Raw genomic sequence first — 20585 nt, 5'->3', positions numbered from 1 at the left:
GTAAAACTACACAATCCTCAGTAGATCAAGTCAAGTCAATTATGGCTGATCTGTGCATGCCTGATTGAGTAATAGATTTGAACTCTGCAAATTGCCACCAGTAGTTATAGGATAGGATATGAAATCAACAGCCGCAGTGATCGAATTCTTGATATGAAAGGGATGTGTAGTGAGAGGTAAGGATGGTTGGAAAGTGAATGCAAAGGGGTTAACAGGTTGCATAGTGATTTGAGTAGAAAATATGTGACTGTGGCTGTAAAAGTGGAATATCCGGAACAGCACCAAGCCTTAACAGAGGAAAATAAAATAAACAGTTGATAATCATACCTTTTCACTCATACCAAACTGAGTAACCATCATTCTTGCTATCCTGGTAGCTTGGTTGAAGTCACTGGCGGCACCCGTAGTAATTGCATCAGGTCCGAAGATGAGTTCCTCGGCAGCTCTACCGCCCATACAGATATCCATCTGGGCTAATAACTGAGATTTTGTTTCATTCCACTGGTCTTTATCTGGAAGTAATGACACCTACAGCAGAGAACGTAACATGGTGGATTGTTAACATTCATGGAACATATACACGTACATTACTGTGAACGGGTTTCATTCTACAAACATAAATGTGTATGGATTTCTTAAGCAAAGAAAAACCATGACATTATGTGAGGAACTTTCCATTTGAATTTTTAAGACAGCGATTGGTGTGTAATTTCGTTCTCACCAGTGAAATATATAATGTTTTCCTTTGTTCACAGCTATATAGAAATGGTGATACAATTTAATTATTTTGGTTTTGGTGGGCACTGCAGATTCAAGAAGTCCAACTACTGTACTACTACTGTACTACTACTTTTTTGGAGTTTATTTTAACTGATTTTTGACAAGTAAATTCGCTGGATTTTATTTTCACTGAATCATTCTTTCAGTGAAAATAGTGAAAATAAATTTCAAGTGAAAATAAATAATTTTACAGAAATGGTTGATTCATAATACTTGCATGTTTGTGTTTGTAAAATAAATGACAGAGGAGTTTTGCTTTTTCCAGTATAATTATATCATAGTCAAATAGATTTTATATGGTTAAGCATTTGTCTACCGTTAACTTTGCTGTCTTAATCTCACCAGATGATTACTTAACTACCTTTTCTGACTGTCCCAGGGAAGTGTGCCTTTAATTACTTACATGTCCAAGTGTGGGTCCTCTTGGCATAATAGTTGCTTTATTAATACTAGTTGCATCTTTAGTAAAGAATGCAACTAATGCATGTCCTCCTTCGTGATATGCTGTGATCTTGCGGTTCTTCTGATCAATTTGTGCGCTTTTTCTTTCGGGACCTAAAAGAATTGTTAAAGAGACAGTGAGCCTGGGAATTAAATAAATTCATCAAAAATGATGGTAAACAGACTGAATTTTTAATTTAGTAGTATTGCCAAGACTAAAATGCACAACAGTGTAAACAGAACCATGTAACTTTTTCATGACACACCAAGTTTGTTTTCGTCATTAAATTGGTATTGATTCTTTACATACAGACTCTGAAATCTTGTTTGGTGCAAAAGAGCTATAGAGTGATTACATCCACCATTCCGAACCACATAGGTCAGGGGAAAAATGCAGGCATGATGACAAGAGACAATGAGTTGAGGTGCGAAAACTCTTAGCTCTCTTGCTCTCAACGAGATCTCAGCGGCTACCGAGTCGAAGATCTATTGCAACAATGTTAAAAATGCTAACATAGAAACTTGGTTACTGTATCAATAGGTTCAGTTGCAGGTGCTTCTAAGACGCTGTTGATTTGGGAAAATGAGTTGGTAAAAAAACTCACCCATCAATATTTTATCTTTGGCATATTCTAAATCACTCATATCAATCATCTGTTTCTTGTCACCAGCCGCTTTCAGCGCGGCCTGATTCACCATATTTTCGAGATCTGCACCTGTGATAAAAAAAGCAATGAAGGTGGAATGTCACATGACCAGTCACAATGAGGTAAAAGTAATAAACATTGTACATACATACATACATCAACTTCAATATCAGTGACCATACATATCTTACCTGTGAAACCAACGGTTCCTCTTGCCAACAGCTCTGAGTTGACGTCTGAAAATTAAAAGAAAAATAGGTAAATAACAAGTATTCAATGTGTTTTAACATAATGAATTCGATCATTTCCCAGCAACAAAACGATGCAAAATTAAGTAGAATGACTTTCCTTGTCCTTACCCTAATTCTAAACCTAACCCTCTATAGCTCTCCAATCAGTTGTATTAAGTAGGAACTTTCCTTGCCCTTACCCTAATTCTAAACCTAATCCTCTATAGCTCTCCAATCAGTTGTATTAAGTAGGATGACTTTCCTTGCCCTTACCCTAATTCTAAACCTAACCATCTATAGCTCTCCAATCAGTTGTATTAAGTAGGATGACTTTCCTTGTCCTTACCCTAATTCTAAACCTAATCCTCTATAGCTCTCCAATCAGTTGTATTAAGTAGGAACTTTCCTTGCCCTTACCCTAATTCTAAACCTAACCCTCTATAGCTCTCCAATCAGTTGTATTAAGTAGGATGACTTTCCTTGCCCTTACCCTAATTCTAAACCTAACCCTCTATAGCTCTCCAATCAGTTGTATTAAGTAGGATGACTTTCCTTGCCCTTACCCTAATTCTAAACCTAACCCTCTATAGCTCTCCAATCAGTTGTATTAAGTAGGATGACTTTCCTTGCCCTTACCCTAATTCTAAACCTAACTCTCTATAGCTCTCCAATCAGTTGTATTAAGTAGGATGACTTTCCTTGCCCTTACCCTAATTCTAAACCTAACTCTCTATAGCTCTCCAATCAGTTGTATTAAGTAGGATGACTTTCCTTGCCCTTGCCCTTACCCTAATTCTAAACCTAACCCTCTATAGCTCTCCAATCAGTTGTATTAAGTAGGATGACTTTCCTTGCCCTTACCCTAATTCTAAACCTAACCCTCTATAGCTCTCCAATCAGTTGTATTAAGTAGGATGACTTTCCTTGCCCTTACCCTAATTCTAAACCTAACCCTCTATAACTCTCCAATCAGTTGTATTAAGTAGGATGACTTTCCTTGCCCTTACCCTAATTCTAAACCTAACCATCTATAGCTCTCCAATCAGTTGTATTAAGTAGGATGACTTTCCTTGCCCTTACCCTAATTCTAAACCTAACTCTCTATAGCTCTCCAATCAGTTGTATTAAGTAGGATGACTTTCCTTGCCCTTACCCTAATTCTAAACCTAACTCTCTATAGCTCTCCAATCAGTTGTATTAAGTAGGATGACTTTCCTTGCCCTTACCCTAATTCTAAACCTAACTCTCTATAGCTCTCCAATCAGTTGTATTAAGTAGGATGACTTTCCTTGCCCTTACCCTAATTCTAAACCTAACTCTCTATAGCTCTCCAATCAGTTGTATTAAGTAGGATGACTTTCCTTGCCCTTACCCTAATTCTAAACCTAACCATCTATAGCTCTCCAATCAGTTGTATTAAGTAGGATGACTTTCCTTGCCCTTACCCTAATTCTAAACCTAACTCTCTATAGCTCTCCAATCAGTTGTATTAAGTAGGATGACTTTCCTTGCCCTTACCCTAATTCTAAACCTAACCATCTATAGCTCTCCAATCAGTTGTATTAAGTAGGATGACTTTCCTTGCCCTTACCCTAATTCTAAACCTAACCCTCTATAGCTCTCCAATCAGTTGTATTAAGTAGGATGACTTTCCTTGCCCTTACCCTAATTCTAAACCTAACCATCTATAGCTCTCCAATCAGTTGTATTAAGTAGGATGACTTTCCTTGCCCTTACCCTAATTCTAAACCTAACTCTCTATAGCTCTCCAATCAGTTGTATTAAGTAGGATGACTTTCCTTGCCCTTACCCTAATTCTAAACCTAACCATCTATAGCTCTCCAATCAGTTGTATTAAGTAGGATGACTTTCCTTGCCCTTACCCTAATTCTAAACCTAACCATCTATAGCTCTCCAATCAGTTGTATTAAGTAGGATGACTTTCCTTGCCCTTACCCTAATTCTAAACCTAACCCTCTATAGCTCTCCAATCAGTTGTATTAAGTAGGATGACTTTCCTTGCCCTTACCCTAATTCTAAACCTAACCCTCTATAGCTCTCCAATCAGTTGTATTAAGTAGGATGACTTTCCTTGCCCTTACCCTAATTCTAAACCTAACCCTCTATAGCTCTCCAATCAGTTGTATTAAGTAGGATGACTTTCCTTGCCCTTACCCTAATTCTAAACCTAACCCTCTATAGCTCTCCAATCAGTTGTATTAAGTAGGATGACTTTCCTTGCCCTTACCCTAATTCTAAACCTAACCATCTATAGCTCTCCAATCAGTTGTATTAAGTAGGATGACTTTCCTTGCCCTTACCCTAATTCTAAACCTAACTCTCTATAGCTCTCCAATCAGTTGTATTAAGTAGGATGACTTTCCTTGCCCTTACCCTAATTCTAAACCTAACTCTCTATAGCTCTCCAATCAGTTGTATTAAGTAGGATGACTTTCCTTGCCCTTACCCTAATTCTAAACCTAACCCTCTATAGCTCTCCAATCAGTTGTATTAAGTAGGATGACTTTCCTTGCCCTTACCCTAATTCTAAACCTAACCCTCTATAGCTCTCCAATCAGTTGTATTAAGTAGGATGACTTTCCTTGCCCTTACCCTAATTCTAAACCTAACCATCTATAGCTCTCCAATCAGTTGTATTAAGTAGGATGACTTTCCTTGCCCTTACCCTAATTCTAAACCTAACTCTCTATAGCTCTCCAATCAGTTGTATTAAGTAGGATGACTTTCCTTGCCCTTACCCTAATTCTAAACCTAACTCTCTATAGCTCTCCAATCAGTTGTATTAAGTAGGATGACTTTCCTTGCCCTTACCCTAATTCTAAACCTAACTCTCTATAGCTCTCCAATCAGTTGTATTAAGTAGGATGACTTTCCTTGCCCTTACCCTAATTCTAAACCTAACTCTCTATAGCTCTCCAATCAGTTGTATTAAGTAGGATGACTTTCCTTGCCCTTACCCTAATTCTAAACCTAACCATCTATAGCTCTCCAATCAGTTGTATTAAGTAGGATGACTTTCCTTGCCCTTACCCTAATTCTAAACCTAACTCTCTATAGCTCTCCAATCAGTTGTATTAAGTAGGATGACTTTCCTTGCCCTTACCCTAATTCTAAACCTAACCATCTATAGCTCTCCAATCAGTTGTATTAAGTAGGATGACTTTCCTTGCCCTTACCCTAATTCTAAACCTAACCCTCTATAGCTCTCCAATCAGTTGTATTAAGTAGGATGACTTTCCTTGCCCTTACCCTAATTCTAAACCTAACCATCTATAGCTCTCCAATCAGTTGTATTAAGTAGGATGACTTTCCTTGCCCTTACCCTAATTCTAAACCTAACTCTCTATAGCTCTCCAATCAGTTGTATTAAGTAGGATGACTTTCCTTGCCCTTACCCTAATTCTAAACCTAACCCTCTATAGCTCTCCAATCAGTTGTATTAAGTAGGATGACTTTCCTTGCCCTTACCCTAATTCTAAACCTAACCATCTATAGCTCTCCAATCAGTTGTATTAAGTAGGATGACTTTCCTTGCCCTTACCCTAATTCTAAACCTAACCCTCTATAGCTCTCCAATCAGTTGTATTAAGTAGGATGACTTTCCTTGCCCTTACCCTAATTCTAAACCTAACCCTCTATAGCTCTCCAATCAGTTGTATTAAGTAGGATGACTTTCCTTGCCCTTACCCTAATTCTAAACCTAACCCTCTATAGCTCTCCAATCAGTTGTATTAAGTAGGATGACTTTCCTTGCCCTTACCCTAATTCTAAACCTAACCATCTATAGCTCTCCAATCAGTTGTATTAAGTAGGATGACTTTCCTTGCCCTTACCCCAATTCTAAACCTAACCATCTATAGCTCTCCAATCAGTTGTATTAAGTAGGATGACTTTCCTTGCCTTTACCCTAATTCTAAACCTAACCCTCTATAGCTCTCCAATCAGTTGTATATGTCCTTCTAGATAATTATAAGGTGTCCACAAGAGAGGGTAGGGGTCGGGTTTGAGTAAGGATTAGAGGAAAGTCTTTCCAATCAAATATTCAGTTACTTTTAAAAAATAAGCTATTACTGTAAAAATCATATTTAAGGTTGCAGCTTTAATAGAAGCCGCACCTCTAACTTGAGACATTGTTTTATGTTGATATTGTTTTGAAGTTTTGAACCCTGCAATATAAGCCGCACCCAAAACTTTCACAAACCAAACAGCCACCACATATTTCGGAAAAAGATGTACCATTTAATTTTAAATTAAGGCATCATTTTTTCGAACATTTCAATCGTTCCTGACGCCTAGATTACAGTCTAATTTAGGTTTTCCGAAGTCATTGATGCCTATTCAAGAGTACAATGTTTATTGTTCTTAGCGTAAATGGGTAAACTGTGTTTCGACAATGAGCTGTTATCATTGTAAAAAGTGTTAAATTCAACAAAATTATTATTATTTTTTATCATGTGAACAGCTTTTTTTTTTTGATTGAGAGTAATTTTTCAATATTTCGTGACGTACTCCCTATTTCGAAATTAAGGCTTTGAACTTGTTCCCGATGTCTAAATTAGAGCATGGAAAGCACTGGTTCTAACAAAATGTCTAAAAACTGGACGTCATCTTAACCTTCACAGAATCACAATCAGCTTTGACCTACCAGCATCGACTTTGACCTTTCCCAGATATAGCGTCAGGATTTCCATGCGTCCTCTCACATCAGGTTTAGGTACAACGACTTGCATATCAAAACGACCTGGTCTTGTCAATGCACTATAGAGGGGGGAATTGATATTATATTTATAAAGTTTGTGTTAATAATGGATTGACAACCACTGAGACAAAGCAACCAATTCAATTTATTAATTTCACAGATAAATATATGCATCAGTGTAAACAAAGTCTTTGCAGATTTGAAAATAATTAAAGCAAGACATGTTGCGTAGTAAAATTACCTATCAAGTGCTTCCGCAAAGTTAGTAGCTCCAATTACAATGACTCCTTCATTCTGTTTAAACCCATCCATTTCTGCCAGTAACTGATTAATCGTTTGTCTGGAATATGGATGCAATGGCGAATCAACTCGCTTGCCACCAACTGAATCTAACTCATCAACAAAGATCACACATGGTGTGTTGGCTTTGGCCTCGGCAAATAAATCTCGCACTCTCCTGGCTCCAGATCCCACAAACATGTTGTCGAACTCCGATCCCGATGCATAGAAGAACGGCACATCAGCCTCCCCAGCAACGGCTCTTGCTAGTAACGTCTTTCCAGTGCCAGGTGGACCAACGAGTAACACTCCTGTAGAATTAACACAAACCTAAGTGGTCAGTTTGCACATGTGAGAATACTCATAGTGCTTGACATTCAATTCCTCTACTAGCGCCCTCGGGGGTGACTAGTTCAGCTTCACTTGTTTATATAACTAACTGCACAGACATTTTACTACCACCTATCTTTAGCACATTTCATTTTTTAAGACTAACAATTACCAACAAGCAAACCATTTTCACAACACGATGGATGACTTGTGAGAACAAACTCCTTAGATCACAAAAATAAAAGTCCTAACCACCAATCTTCACACAAAGTTGAAATACAACAAATTGTTGTGGTTAGCTTAATATTACTGATCCCACTAATGTTTATTACCTTTTGGTAGTTTACCACCAAGAGATGTGTACTTCTCAGGATCTTGGAGAAATGATACGACATCCTTAAGTTCCTGTTTAGCTTCTTCAACCTATAAAATACAAACATCAGTGTTTAAGGAGATTATGTACAACATAATTTGCACTGTTAGGAATTTCCCTGATTTTATCAGTGCTTCATGATTTATAGCGACTTGCGAAATTTGTCCTTTTCAAAATTAAAGCATTTTACAGTAATCTATGATATAAAAGTTCAAGTTTATTTAAGCATGTTGAGGACAAGATAAAGTCCTTATGACTTGGGGAAAAATGCACTCTTAAACATCTCTGGCTGAATAAATGCATTTGTCACAGGCACAGATGATTGGCTCAACATTAGGAAAATAAATATTATCCTTGTGTGGGATTACAATGCACATATTCAGACTGCCATATTTAATTAAACGTCTTTCCAAATTAATCATAGACACACATGGTAAACACACTACAGCAGACGTTTGCGATCTTGAAAAAATCATAGTAACTGTCCATACAATGGTCAGTACAGCCTTCACTGGACAGCAAAATACTCCTGCTGTTAGTATTCATTGGAGGAAAGTGAAGGCATGAAACAAACATTGATACACCTAGTTTTGCGATCACATAGAACTAAAAATACTTCTACTGTCAGCATTAACTTACCCCTTGGACGTCATCAAAACCAATATTCTTAACATTCATGGCATCAACCTGGGCAGTGGATATCGACACGCGAGCTGAGGAGAAAACTAGTTGGCGTTATTACACAGTCAATATGTTCACATGTAAATCATGTTTCCGCCTCCAGAAATGCTCAAGATAACTATGTGCTAATTTAGGGTTAATGCACACTTCAATATTTTGTACACAAGTCTTGAACAGTCAATTTGGGTAGAAATTTGAATGATGATCCATTGCGTATTTATTATGTGTATATGAATAAACGTACAATAGTTAGAAAAGACGTAGAGATGAAAGATTGTACTCACCAACAAGGGACAGCTTGTAAATGCAATACACAATGATTGCAATTAAGATGACACTTAACCATCGACTGTAATTATCTAAAGAGAAAACATTAACCAAGAATAATAGTTAGATATGATGCAGTATTAGCATGGATAAGGTTGAGATAGGTTGGGTTGTGTAAAAGGGGCAAGATGAGATTCAGATGGGTTGGATTGGGTAAGGTAGAGTTGGACGAATAGAGTAAAGCTGGGATGAGTTGAATAGGAAAGGACAAGGTTAGGATGGGTAGGATAAGGCTTGGATGGGTTAGGTAAGGTAAGGTAAGATAAGGTTGAGTTGACTGGGATAGGTTGGGTTAGATAATGTTGAGTTGATAAGAATGGGATGTGTTTTGTGGTGTATTGCTTTGGGTTGGGTAAGGATAGGTTGGTTGGGTTGTGCTGCATTACATTATTCACACACGCATCCAAGGTGATAAGGTTGGGTAAGATAGGGTTCAGTTGATTAGGATGGAATGAGTCGTTTTGGTAGATAAGGTCATGTTGTGTTTATTTCTGTTTCCATGAATGACCTTTAGCAAAAGATTTTTAAACATTTAAAGTGTCTTACCTGATTTTTTTATTTCTTTCTGAGATCTGAGATATCCTTCCACAAAGCCAGTTTTGAAGGAATCTCTTTCATTTTCCTGGATTTTTTCTGATCTCAGTGCTTTCTCAATATTCTCTGATAAATTCACCTTTTCTTTGCTGCTTAAATTCTATTCAAACACAAAATAAAAAAATAAATAGTAACATTTCTCATAAAGTAAAGAACTAACTTTCAATTGAAGATACATGTATGCCAAGAATCTGCTTTTCTTGTTTTAACTGGTATGAGTGTCAAGCGTAAAAATAAACCGATAGTGAAGCCACATAGTTTGATTACCTGATTACCTAAATCGAATAACGCACATATATTTTGCTGGGATTTTCAAAACCAGAGTTTCTGCTAATTTGCCAGTTGCCAACGACAAGGTACATTTAATCAGAAAAGCTGACAATGATTAAACCAACCTGTAGAATGGTGTCTAAACTTCCCAAACCAGGTGTCTGTTCTGAAGGCATGGCTAGTTTCAGACTGCTCGACTTCATTGGTGGAGTGGGAATTGATCTTCTTGTTTTGAATCCTCTTCTCTGCTGAAAAACTGAATAAAATCACAATTTTGAGTATTTCAAAGAACATATCCAATAACTGTGAAGAACTTCCTGTCTTGTAAATACGAGATTTCAACCAAGTATCAAATGGAAGACAATCATCACTTTGTCAGTCAACTTCTGTTAGATAATTGGGACGTTTTTGGGAATACTTTATCACATGTGGCAGAATACATACTTTTGTAATGGCGTTATATGTCACCTGATAACCCAAGTGTATTGATATGTGGAAAGTAGTGTCCTTGATGTAATTGAAAATGGCGGAATAGCCTACTGGTTTCTTTGATGTTTTGTGTGTTCCCAAGTCAACACATAACAATAATATATAAAAGAAAATAACTTCAAATACACTTAAGAATTTACAGCATCAATTCTTGCTATTAAATGATCATGTAACCCCCCCCCCCCCCAATCCAACATTAGGCAGGACATGTTACGTGGGGACACAAATGATAAAGGTTACAGATACAAAGAACAGATGTTCAATTCTAGTGTATTTCATGCAGTAATGAACAACGTCTACTTACATGACTGTGGAATCCATTGCGTTTGATATCTTTGTTGTAACTGTACATTTGACAATAGATTTGAAAGTATATGTGTACTGCTATGAGGATTGTGACTCAGGCTTTCTATTGAAATACCTACAAAATAACAGTTATGTTCTGATGAGCTTTTCTTACCATTTCGTAATTTGCTAATTTGACTTGAAAATTAGCATCACATTATTAAAGTATGGTAAACTGTTTAATTTCCACTGCCAGAAATTTTCGTGATTTCAGGATTTTATGGTATTCGTAAAGTGAATTACGGCGAAAGTCACTAACGTTTCATGTCGAATGACCCAATAACATGCTTATTTGTATGCTTGAAATCAAATCAAATAATAATTGAATGAATGAATGAATGAATGAAGTTTATTTCACTATAAACATATATACATATAACAATATTCAAATAAATGTGATATATACACAGATGAGTAAATAAAATTAAGTAAATAAGTCTATAATTTGAATTTTAGATATATGTATTTTTTTAGATATTTTTATAAATTGTTTATAGTGAGGATCATGGAAATAGTTCCTTGGAACTAGTCTAGTCCATGACCCTAATAAAGAATGAACAAAATAAACAATAAATAATAATATTAATAAGTCATATACACTGTGGGCAAATGTAGAATGATCGTAGTATTGAATAATTCACCATTTTCATATTTCACACAATTATTCACACTCATTGTGTTTAAATCCGAGGTTTTCACCGCACTAAAATTATGCTTATCCCTCGTGAAATTGGTTGTGTCCAGAAGCTTTGGCTTGCGAATGAATGTTCTGAAGCCAAAACAAACACAACTGACAATGCTCTGTCGCGGAATATTGCAATGTTGAAAGGGAAGCTGATTGGGACAACCTGATCAGTTTTCTTTGCCACTTGCTATAAACAACAGCAGCAAGTAGTATTACGAATGTCATTAAATTTAACAACTGAAGCGTGGATTCACCACTTATTGATTGCACAATATTCTCAAATTAAACCCCTTTAAAAAATGTTTTAAGCTAGCAGATAACCAAGACACCTACCGTGTTTATTCTGAAAAAATGTTTCTGCAGACACATATGACACATGCCAGTTGTTTTTTGTTGTTGGAACGGTGCATTCTGACAACCAGTTGTTTGGTAGGTTGTCACTGAGTCCCAACTCAGTGAGATTTGCAGTTACCTGCAATTGAATACACATAAATTAGTGAAAATGAGTACCATACTAAGATATATATCTGACAATACCGTAGTTTATAGCTGCATATCGTGTATCTCAATATATTACGGTTGATTCTGTGTATTTATTGGGTTGAAATTTTCTTATTCTGAAGAGGGATAGTAGGCAACAACAGTGACAATTTTATTACATAAATCCCAGATTTAAATTGTCTACTTATTTACAGAGTTAAGTTATGACAAAAAATACTACAATCACTTTTTAAAGCATACTTAAGGATTCATACATGTAACTAAAACTATAACTGTATTTTGTTCTGTTATAGTGATGCACAGCATTTCAATGATTGACAACACTCTAAGATGATTACAAAACCTAATCACAGCCAAAGCTAAAAACTGTTCATTGAAGTACTGATATTGACAACATGGATATGTTGTGAATTCTGTAGCTATTGCATTAATTACACTACATATATTACCATACTTAAAGTTCTTCTTAAAACACCCTCTGCCAATTTTGAATTTGAATATAAAATGTTTATTATATTCGATCGAAAACATTTGCTCCCCATGAAACTAAGTTGAATTTAACAATCCAAACAATCGATTATTTTTGTACATTATAATTATTATAATCACAACTGAGTAATAATCAACATTTGCAACACTTAAAAAACAAACAAGTTATTCACTTGTGAAGGATACCATGACCAGATAATTTGTAACTAAGTATTGCATTCATGTTTATTTTTCTTCTTAGACCATACTTTTCATTATGAACAAAATAAAAATCATTTTATGTTATGGGGAAATACCAATATTCTTTTCTAGTTTTACTGTAAACTGTCAACAGTTTGTGATGCCTATTTTAAGGTCTTTCACTCTTCCATGATGACTAAATTAAAGTATTTACAATACTCACATTGTTGAGACTCTCTGGACATATCACTTCTTCCGATGACTGCTTTTCCTTCCTTCTTGGTTGTTTCCTTTTTCTGTTGAACTGTGACACACAAGAAGTTGCGGCATTTTTGACAGACGAACACACTGCAGCCAGTTGCACCAATGGTAAGTTAGCCAACTGCTGTGAGAGAACAAAACAAAAAGCAAAGTCATTCAACGGCAAAAGTAACCACGAACATACTACTAACTTTGGCATTATGCTAACGCAGAAAAAGAAAGAGCTTATTATGCAAAGTTTTGGTTTAAGCAGTAGGATATTTCTGGCATAGAAATGATTGCAACTAGATTTTCAGTTGATGTACTTTTAAGGGTCATGCAGTATGGGCATTTGGGTTGCATGTACAAAACCATCAGAAATACAATTCAGTTAAAACTTCAAAAATGTTACTGTAAAATCTGTATTAGAAACCGCGGCTTCTATCAAAATGGTACAATGCAATAGAGGGGATGCGGCTTCTATTAGAGCATCTACACATATGAGAAATGATGATTTTTTTGGGTTCTCAATTATTCAAAAAGAATGGGTGCGACGGGTCCTACTATTTAACGCCCGGACACGCGAGGGAGTGTCCGGGCACGCGCGGAGGCGAACAGGGGGGAATACCTAACGCGCGGGGCAGCGGCAGCAATCCTTGTACTGTATAATATTCGTTTATGCTCAAAATTTGAACCGGAGTGGCGAATTCGAGCAGCTATCCACACTTTTTATGATCGACGCCCGGGCATTCCGGCGAGTCGAGTCCGCCATGTTGTTTACTAATTTTGGTTAGCGTTTAACAATAGGACAATACCATTCGATCCATGGGAGTGACAGTCCTACGAATGTGCCGACATTGTCGAAGGACAAGGACAGGAAAAGTTTGTGCAAGTGTGGCGAGACTCCCGTAGTTACGCGGAAATTATTTACCTCATGTGAAAAAAGCATGTTTCTCATTGTTGTGCTATATTGTATCGTATCATGGATCTAGGTAGTCCTGCGTACAGTCTATGGAGGTACGCCGGGCTGTGGTGGGGTCGTCTATCAACCAAACGCGCTCCCGTACACACAGCACTGTATTCAGGGCTAGCATCCAAGAGCTTCGTGGTTGTGTTATAATGTTACAATGTGAAAACAGACAACCACTCAGCCATAATACGTATCGAGACCAAACATAATTTGTCGATAATCGAGTGTTGCAAGAAAAAGTGAGATTGTCGCAAAATGTAGCAAATCGTTTTCAAAACAGTGCCGCTAAGAAAGTCTCGCTTTGTTTGCGCCCACTGTAAACCATGTATAGTAAACAAACCGCCCTTTTAGAAAATATTTTTATTAAAAATAAGTACAAGTCAACTAAAACGAAAATTAAAACATGTATAGTAAATAGACAGACACCCCGCCCTAGTGGAAAATATTTTTATTCAAAATCATTCAAAGTACAAGTCAACTAAAACGAAAATTAAAACATGTATAGTAAATAGACAGACACCCCGCCCTTGTGGAAAATATTTTTATTCAAAATTATTCGAAATTGACAATGCTATGATAAACGTGTTTTTCGTTGTCGCTATAATGCAGTATCAGAACTCCAAGTTAAAATATTAACGGGGAAGTACAATTGCGCATGCCTCCCATTAGTTCCAAAGAACGGCATTATCACGTCGGTATGTTCAATGGTCCACACTGAATACAATGGCATAACACTAATAGTTTTGAAAAAAATACATTAACACGTCGGCAAGTTCAATGTTCACACCTAAGACAATGGCATAACTCTGTAATAGTTCTGAAAAAAAAAAACATTAACATGTCGGCAAGTTCAATCGTCCACACCGAAGACAATGTCATAACTCTGTAATAGTTCTGAAAAGAAGGTGTTATCATGTCCGCAAGTTAAATTGTTCAAACTAAAAGCAACGTCATACACTGATTTAAAAAAAAAATGCTTTGTCTCTCGACGCAACTCGCCCTGGTTATGTAAATGTTTTCCCTTACCATCAGGCTCCAAGCCGGAACAAATGACAACCTTTTTTTTTCTGAATTACACAAGTTCATCATATTTGGTATGTCATGTTTATTTGAAAAAAAAACGTGCCTTGCTTGGGCTGAACCACGGTTACTAAAAAATAGTGACCGTGGTTGAACTGAACTAGGGACAGTGTATGTTCCCCTCTCTGTTGTAGTTGTACAATAGAGTGTAAATCACAGCTGAATATGTGTGGCGGCGTCAACACTTTGAAATATGTGGACGAAACGTAACATATTCCGTACGCTATACTGTGCACGAGATTGACCAAACTTTGTGTTTTCGACAAGAGGTATAAACCAGGTTTACCGTAAACTGCGTGTACAATAAGAAATTTACCGCATGCTGTAAGAGTGGGGACAGGGGGTGGGTGACTGGTACAGGAAATAAAAAAGGCATCTTAAGTTTTTACAGGAAGTTACCATTTACAATAAAAAAATGGATTTTTACACTTAAAGATATATTTGATATTTTGTGTTTAAGAATCTATATTGAAAGCTTAATGTGGAAAATGCTTTATACACTTACAAAATATACGATCTTTGTACAAATCATGGATGAATAAAACGGTTGATTACATTTTAAGTCTTGTCCATGGCTACGAATATACGTTTTTTATTTATTTGTTTGAATTACATTACAAAGTATAAAAACATTGGACGAACATATCCCCTCTGTACCGTACACGAGATTTACCGAACTCTGTACCGTTCACGATAATTACCGTACCGTCACCCCCATGGATCGAATGGTATTGTCCTATTGTTAAACGCTAACCAAAATTAGTAAACAACATGGCGGACTCGACTCGCCGGAATGCCCGGGCGTCGATCATAAAAAGTGTGGTTAGCTGCTCGAATTCGCCACTCCGGTTCAAATTTTGAGCATAAACGAATATTATACAGTACAAGGATTGCTGCCGCTGCCCCGCGCGTTAGGTATTCCCCCCTGTTCGCCTCCGCGCGTGCCCGGACACTCCCTCGCGTGTCCGGGCGTTAAATAGTAGGACCGGGTGCGACTTCTGTTAGGGATGCGGCTTCTAATACAGATTTTACGGTAATACAAACAGCAAAAAGTTTTCCATAGGCACATGCATGCTATTATGTCAATACTATAATTAAGAGCAAAGTACTGTAAAACGCTTAATTATCACTGCTAGAAATTTTGCAATATCAGCATTTCATAATATTCGTATAGTAAAATTTGCAAAAGTCACCGACACTGTATATAGGAACCCTGAGAAATTTTCACAACTACAAAATTTCTTGATATTTACTGACTTGTGAAATTTTGTCAGGTTTACAGTAGATTTAATGTTTCTAAGAAATGCTATAATGTTGATCATACCATAGTTATAGACTTTATTTGATTTGTTTTATAAGCTTAACAATGTTCTATTGGTTACATTATACATAGCAGACTCTCCTTCTTGTCTTGTTTTATCCCCATTTAGTTTATGAATGTTTAGGGCCCCTCTGTACATGTATCTAGGGCTTTCAGTTTGTGAATCTGCTAACTGGTGACACACCCGTTTTACTAAATGGTCCATTCCAATCACGCCAGTGACATTTAAGCCTCCCACATGGAATTTTCTGTTTTTCAACCACCCTTTCTAATTCTAGCAGTTTCTATTCCAAATATCTTCTATCATTCTCCAAGGCAAATCTATTTTTCTCACTGGCATCCAATCTACTCTTAAGAGCTTCCCATTAGCTTGTTATTACAATAACCAACTACATGGATTGAGATAAAATTTGCACCATTCCACATTTTCACATTCTCACCATGATTAAATTCAATTTCTGTATCGCTATCACTGCCACTATTATTCTCCTTATTATCATTCACATTTACTGCATCCACCATCTTCACACAAAATTTTGATAACAAGCCATGCATGGCACAGTCCCCGTTAGTTATCAAATTTAAGATATATGGTTTTGTTTACAGAAATATAGCTGAAATATAACCATGATAACCATTATGAAGATTGTTACATTAAAATGATTGACATTTGTATCTGATCGTCAAACAAGTACTTGTCCATATTGCTCTGGAACAGCATTAAATAAAACAAAATCAGCCATTTTGAATACATGTATATATCTATAACATGATGTATAACGAATATATAAAATTTGAACATAATCAGTCAAAGCATGTCAGAGATATGGCTCTAAAAGCCCAATCATTAAAACAAAATGGCCGCCAGTCAGCCATTTTGAATCTGATCTGAAAAATAAAATGATGTGCATCAGGAACCCGTAATGTCTAATGTATGTACTAAGTTTGAAAGAAATCCATCCATAAATGCTTGATATGTGATGATTTATGTGTGAAGTTTGATTATGATTCGTCCAGGCATTTCTAAGTTACAGGACGCACGCATGCACGGAAACACGGACGCACAAGGGTCAAAACATAAGTCCCGTTTTCGGATTGCGTCCGAATGGGGACTAATAAAATTGTTCTGAAATACACCATACCCAAGTTATGCCTAAATGAATGCATACACTCTCAGCCTAAAAGGGTAATCAAGGTGACAACATAGTGTCAATGACAAATTTCATCATGATCAAATAGTTACAGTCAAGCCCATGGTGTATATAGTAGTTCTACACAATGGAGGGTATCTGTGCACAGTTGAATAAAGTAAATATGGCAAGCTCACATCTGGGGATCAATACAGTAGCAGACAGCAAGTACCGGTAGTCCAGTATAGATAAATGTACTGGGAAAGATCAGAAAGCCTTCATATAAGTACATGTATAATCTGTAGTCTTTCGAGCTTTTGATGACTGTATAGCATGCAGTGTCATCTTACAAGAGTCATATACTTAAGCTGTTTAACTGCTCAAGGTTTCAACAAGGACTGACTAAAAAGCTGCTGCTGATCAATGTCATTAGTAATGCAACAATCAACACAGTTACTTGTGTGTATCTGTTTACTTGGAATGGAGAGCTTTAATTACAGTATGGGGATTGCCCTTGAGAACATGTTATCATCTCACAGTTGTTACCTTGGTACATTGTGTAATTGACAGTTTCCACAGCTAAAGTTGGGCCAAAAGTGGTAGAGTGCAACTAAAACTAAGAGTGTTTAATATGAAGTTTGATCAGAACAATATCAAAGCCTATGTTTCACGCATAGCACCTCTTTTTAGTTCATTGACTGTGCAGGTCAAGCTGTGAAGTTTACACTTGGCAAATGGTTTGATCCGATTATCATTTGGCAAATGGTTTGATCCGATACAGTACTGTAAGATAGTATCACTGGAGATCAGATTTTCAAAACTACTGGTAATATATTAAAACTAAGTAGAAACTAAAATACAATATAGAATACATGTAATAATATTTAAATAAAGTACATCTGTACTATCTGTACAGATGAACCCACTCACATACTGTGAACTCCCTATGGCCTTTGTTTGTCCGAAACTAGGAACACATCACATATAGCCTTACAGATTCCAAAGTCTGCTATGCTTATGTTGCCACAGAGCCCATGGCTAACAAGCACCACAGGCAAATCAAAATCTTAGTCAATCTATTCTATAAAATTTAGTGATTTTAAGCGACTCATGAAATTATACTGGTTCACAGTATGTGATCAGCAGTCAAGGATGCTGAATGCACAAGATCGGTGCAGTGCCTGAGTGGACCAATATTGCAGGGCTTGAACTTCACAGAGGAATCAAAAGCAATTGCTTGATATTTCCCATTTTATTCCTATATACTAAGGTCATTTTATCAATTTTGCCCTTGAAAATGGGCACCCTCTTGTTATTAGGGTCTTCTATTATCCGGTTTCACTTCATTTTAATTCTAGTGGACATAACATTACAGATATGTCTATTTCTCGTGTATGTGTTGTCAATGGCAACGAAAATCAGCTCAGGCGTGACGAGGAGGAAACTATATTCCGCCTTGGAACTAAAGAATCCCATGGAATTAACAAACAGTTCAACTCATTTGTTGAGCTTACTACCTAAGGCGCGTTATTTGTTCTATTGTGGAATTTTTTGTGATTCTAATTTATAGTTCATGCGTGTTCTTACGTTCCTATGTTCTACCTGTACGTTTTAACATTTTCTTCTATGCTATCGATAAAGAGCCATTGCTCGAAATGTCTAGCTATTTTTAATAGTTATTTAGGACTACGATTACCAAATATTATCTTCTATATATCAAAGATGTTACGAAGATGTTATTTTGGGAGGAACACCAACAATGATGACCATTAGTGAAAGTGAGAATTATTCAGTGCTTTTTTCCCCTAATAGAACATGTTTTGCACCACAATTTTAACCCTAATCTTATCAGCCACATGTCCTTTTACATTAATTTGGCCACATAACTCTTAAAGACCTAATTCAATTACCCACGGTAATTGTTTATTGGAGGAGTGACGGCGATGACTAGTATATGCACATAGAATTCCAGTGCTGTATTCAAGATTGCTACACTTAACAATCTATATTTTACTATCAATAAGCACTAAGTGGGGTTTCTCACTAAATTACTTTATGAAATATGCTATATATCACCAAATATGCAAACTTGGAACATAACAATGAACAATACTAAACCCAGTAATACCCCATAATTTCATGTCAAACAACTAGGGGTATTTCTGGCTTGTGCTCTCAGCAGTAATTAAATTTGTAAACACTATTTTCTTTGCCTGCGTTGAACTCACTTTGTGATAATAAGTACTGTATTACAAAGTGTGTGAATGTTTAGACCGGTACATCGTTTTTCCATGATTCAAGAAACCCCACAAAGACTCTTTGGCATATTCTTTGGATTTGAATAAAGCATAAAGATCTTACAAATAAATGTTTTATAAATAAATATTTATAAACGTATAAATAAATATTTATAAATGTACATGTACATCAAACAAATTCACTACTTCCTGAAAACCAACCAGATTCTTATCATGGGCTATGAGGTAAAAAACGTAAGCCAGTGCTAAAAAATGTGCGCTAACACTTAGTACATCTCAGTACGAGCTAATTCTGACATGTTTTTCAGACCCTGTTTAGATCCTTAGCATGGGCAAACTAAGCTTGTGCCAACATTTAGCTCAGCTTTGTATTCATTGTCAGCTTGGACAAAACTTCCACTGAGAGCTAGCAAAAAAGGCCAAGTGGTTGCCATTGTGCTGTAAACATGACGTTGAAACATTCACACACATTATATCAGATAGTGGAACATACCACTAATCTTATGAAGTCATGTCACAGTTAACACGTAAGCAGATCTTAATCTAGTTATAAACTTTAACTTTTGATGGGATAATCGGGAGGGGTGGTGGTGTTGGTTCCCGCAAATCTGCTTTAACAGTTATTAAGCATGAATCGAGAATAAGTAAAATACAGAACAATGTTAATTAAAGTGAGACATTTTTTTGAGAATGTAACTAACCGGACAAGTTACGTCATCACTGAACGAGCACACAAATGCTTTGTCTAATAATACTGATATAATTATGTTTATTTTAATAAAAATTAGCGAGTATAATCACAAAACCTAGAACAGCTGTTCGAATTCAATAACAATTTCACCCTCACTCTCTATAAATTATACAGCGTACGTAGCACACATACTTAATAACTACAGTGACGACATAATATGGACTTGGAACGAGTAAATACACCCGACAATAAAGACAGACGCACACCACGTTTCGATTGCGTGAACATTGGGATAAATCATATCAACAATCTCGCAGTTCGGAAATTACCGTAAATCATCGGAAAAGTCGTTTGATAAACACTCACCTGCGTCTGGAAAGTAGTCAATGCAGACATATATATTATTTGTAAGTGGTGGTATATATAAATCTACATCAACCAGAGAAATAAGCGCAAAAACGCCAGATATTTTCACAACTTTCCTGCCCGAGCCTAAAGAAATTGAATGACGTATGTTAACTTCCGCTGTGTTGG

General features: G+C 36.5%; 1 protein-coding gene across 1 annotated transcript in view; it reads right to left on the bottom strand.

The window, feature by feature from the left end:
* LOC100374098 (ATP-dependent zinc metalloprotease YME1L1-like) overlaps positions 1 to 20585 on the bottom strand; it is a 23679-nt gene extending 3094 nt beyond the window's left edge. Inside the window, exons 1-15 of the mRNA XM_085504213.1 lie at positions 20418 to 20585; positions 12585 to 12746; positions 11525 to 11663; positions 10466 to 10582; positions 9798 to 9928; positions 9355 to 9502; positions 8766 to 8840; positions 8440 to 8513; positions 7760 to 7850; positions 7060 to 7408; positions 6765 to 6877; positions 2060 to 2104; positions 1827 to 1937; positions 1184 to 1335; positions 328 to 528 (exon numbers count right to left, since the gene is read on the bottom strand). Coding sequence (XP_085360339.1) covers positions 328 to 528; positions 1184 to 1335; positions 1827 to 1937; positions 2060 to 2104; positions 6765 to 6877; positions 7060 to 7408; positions 7760 to 7850; positions 8440 to 8513; positions 8766 to 8840; positions 9355 to 9502; positions 9798 to 9928; positions 10466 to 10582; positions 11525 to 11663; positions 12585 to 12746; positions 20418 to 20447 — 1938 coding nt within the window. The 5' untranslated portion in view covers positions 20448 to 20585. The remainder of the gene's footprint in view (positions 1 to 327; positions 529 to 1183; positions 1336 to 1826; positions 1938 to 2059; positions 2105 to 6764; positions 6878 to 7059; positions 7409 to 7759; positions 7851 to 8439; positions 8514 to 8765; positions 8841 to 9354; positions 9503 to 9797; positions 9929 to 10465; positions 10583 to 11524; positions 11664 to 12584; positions 12747 to 20417) is intronic.

The sequence above is a fragment of the Saccoglossus kowalevskii genome, chromosome 10 (genome assembly GCF_978046115.1).
Source record: "Saccoglossus kowalevskii chromosome 10, keSacKowa6.1, whole genome shotgun sequence".
Taxonomy (NCBI): Eukaryota; Metazoa; Hemichordata; class Enteropneusta; family Harrimaniidae; genus Saccoglossus; species Saccoglossus kowalevskii.
The sequence above is the reverse complement of the archived record's forward strand: the minus strand, read 5'-3'. Positions and strand labels throughout refer to the sequence as shown.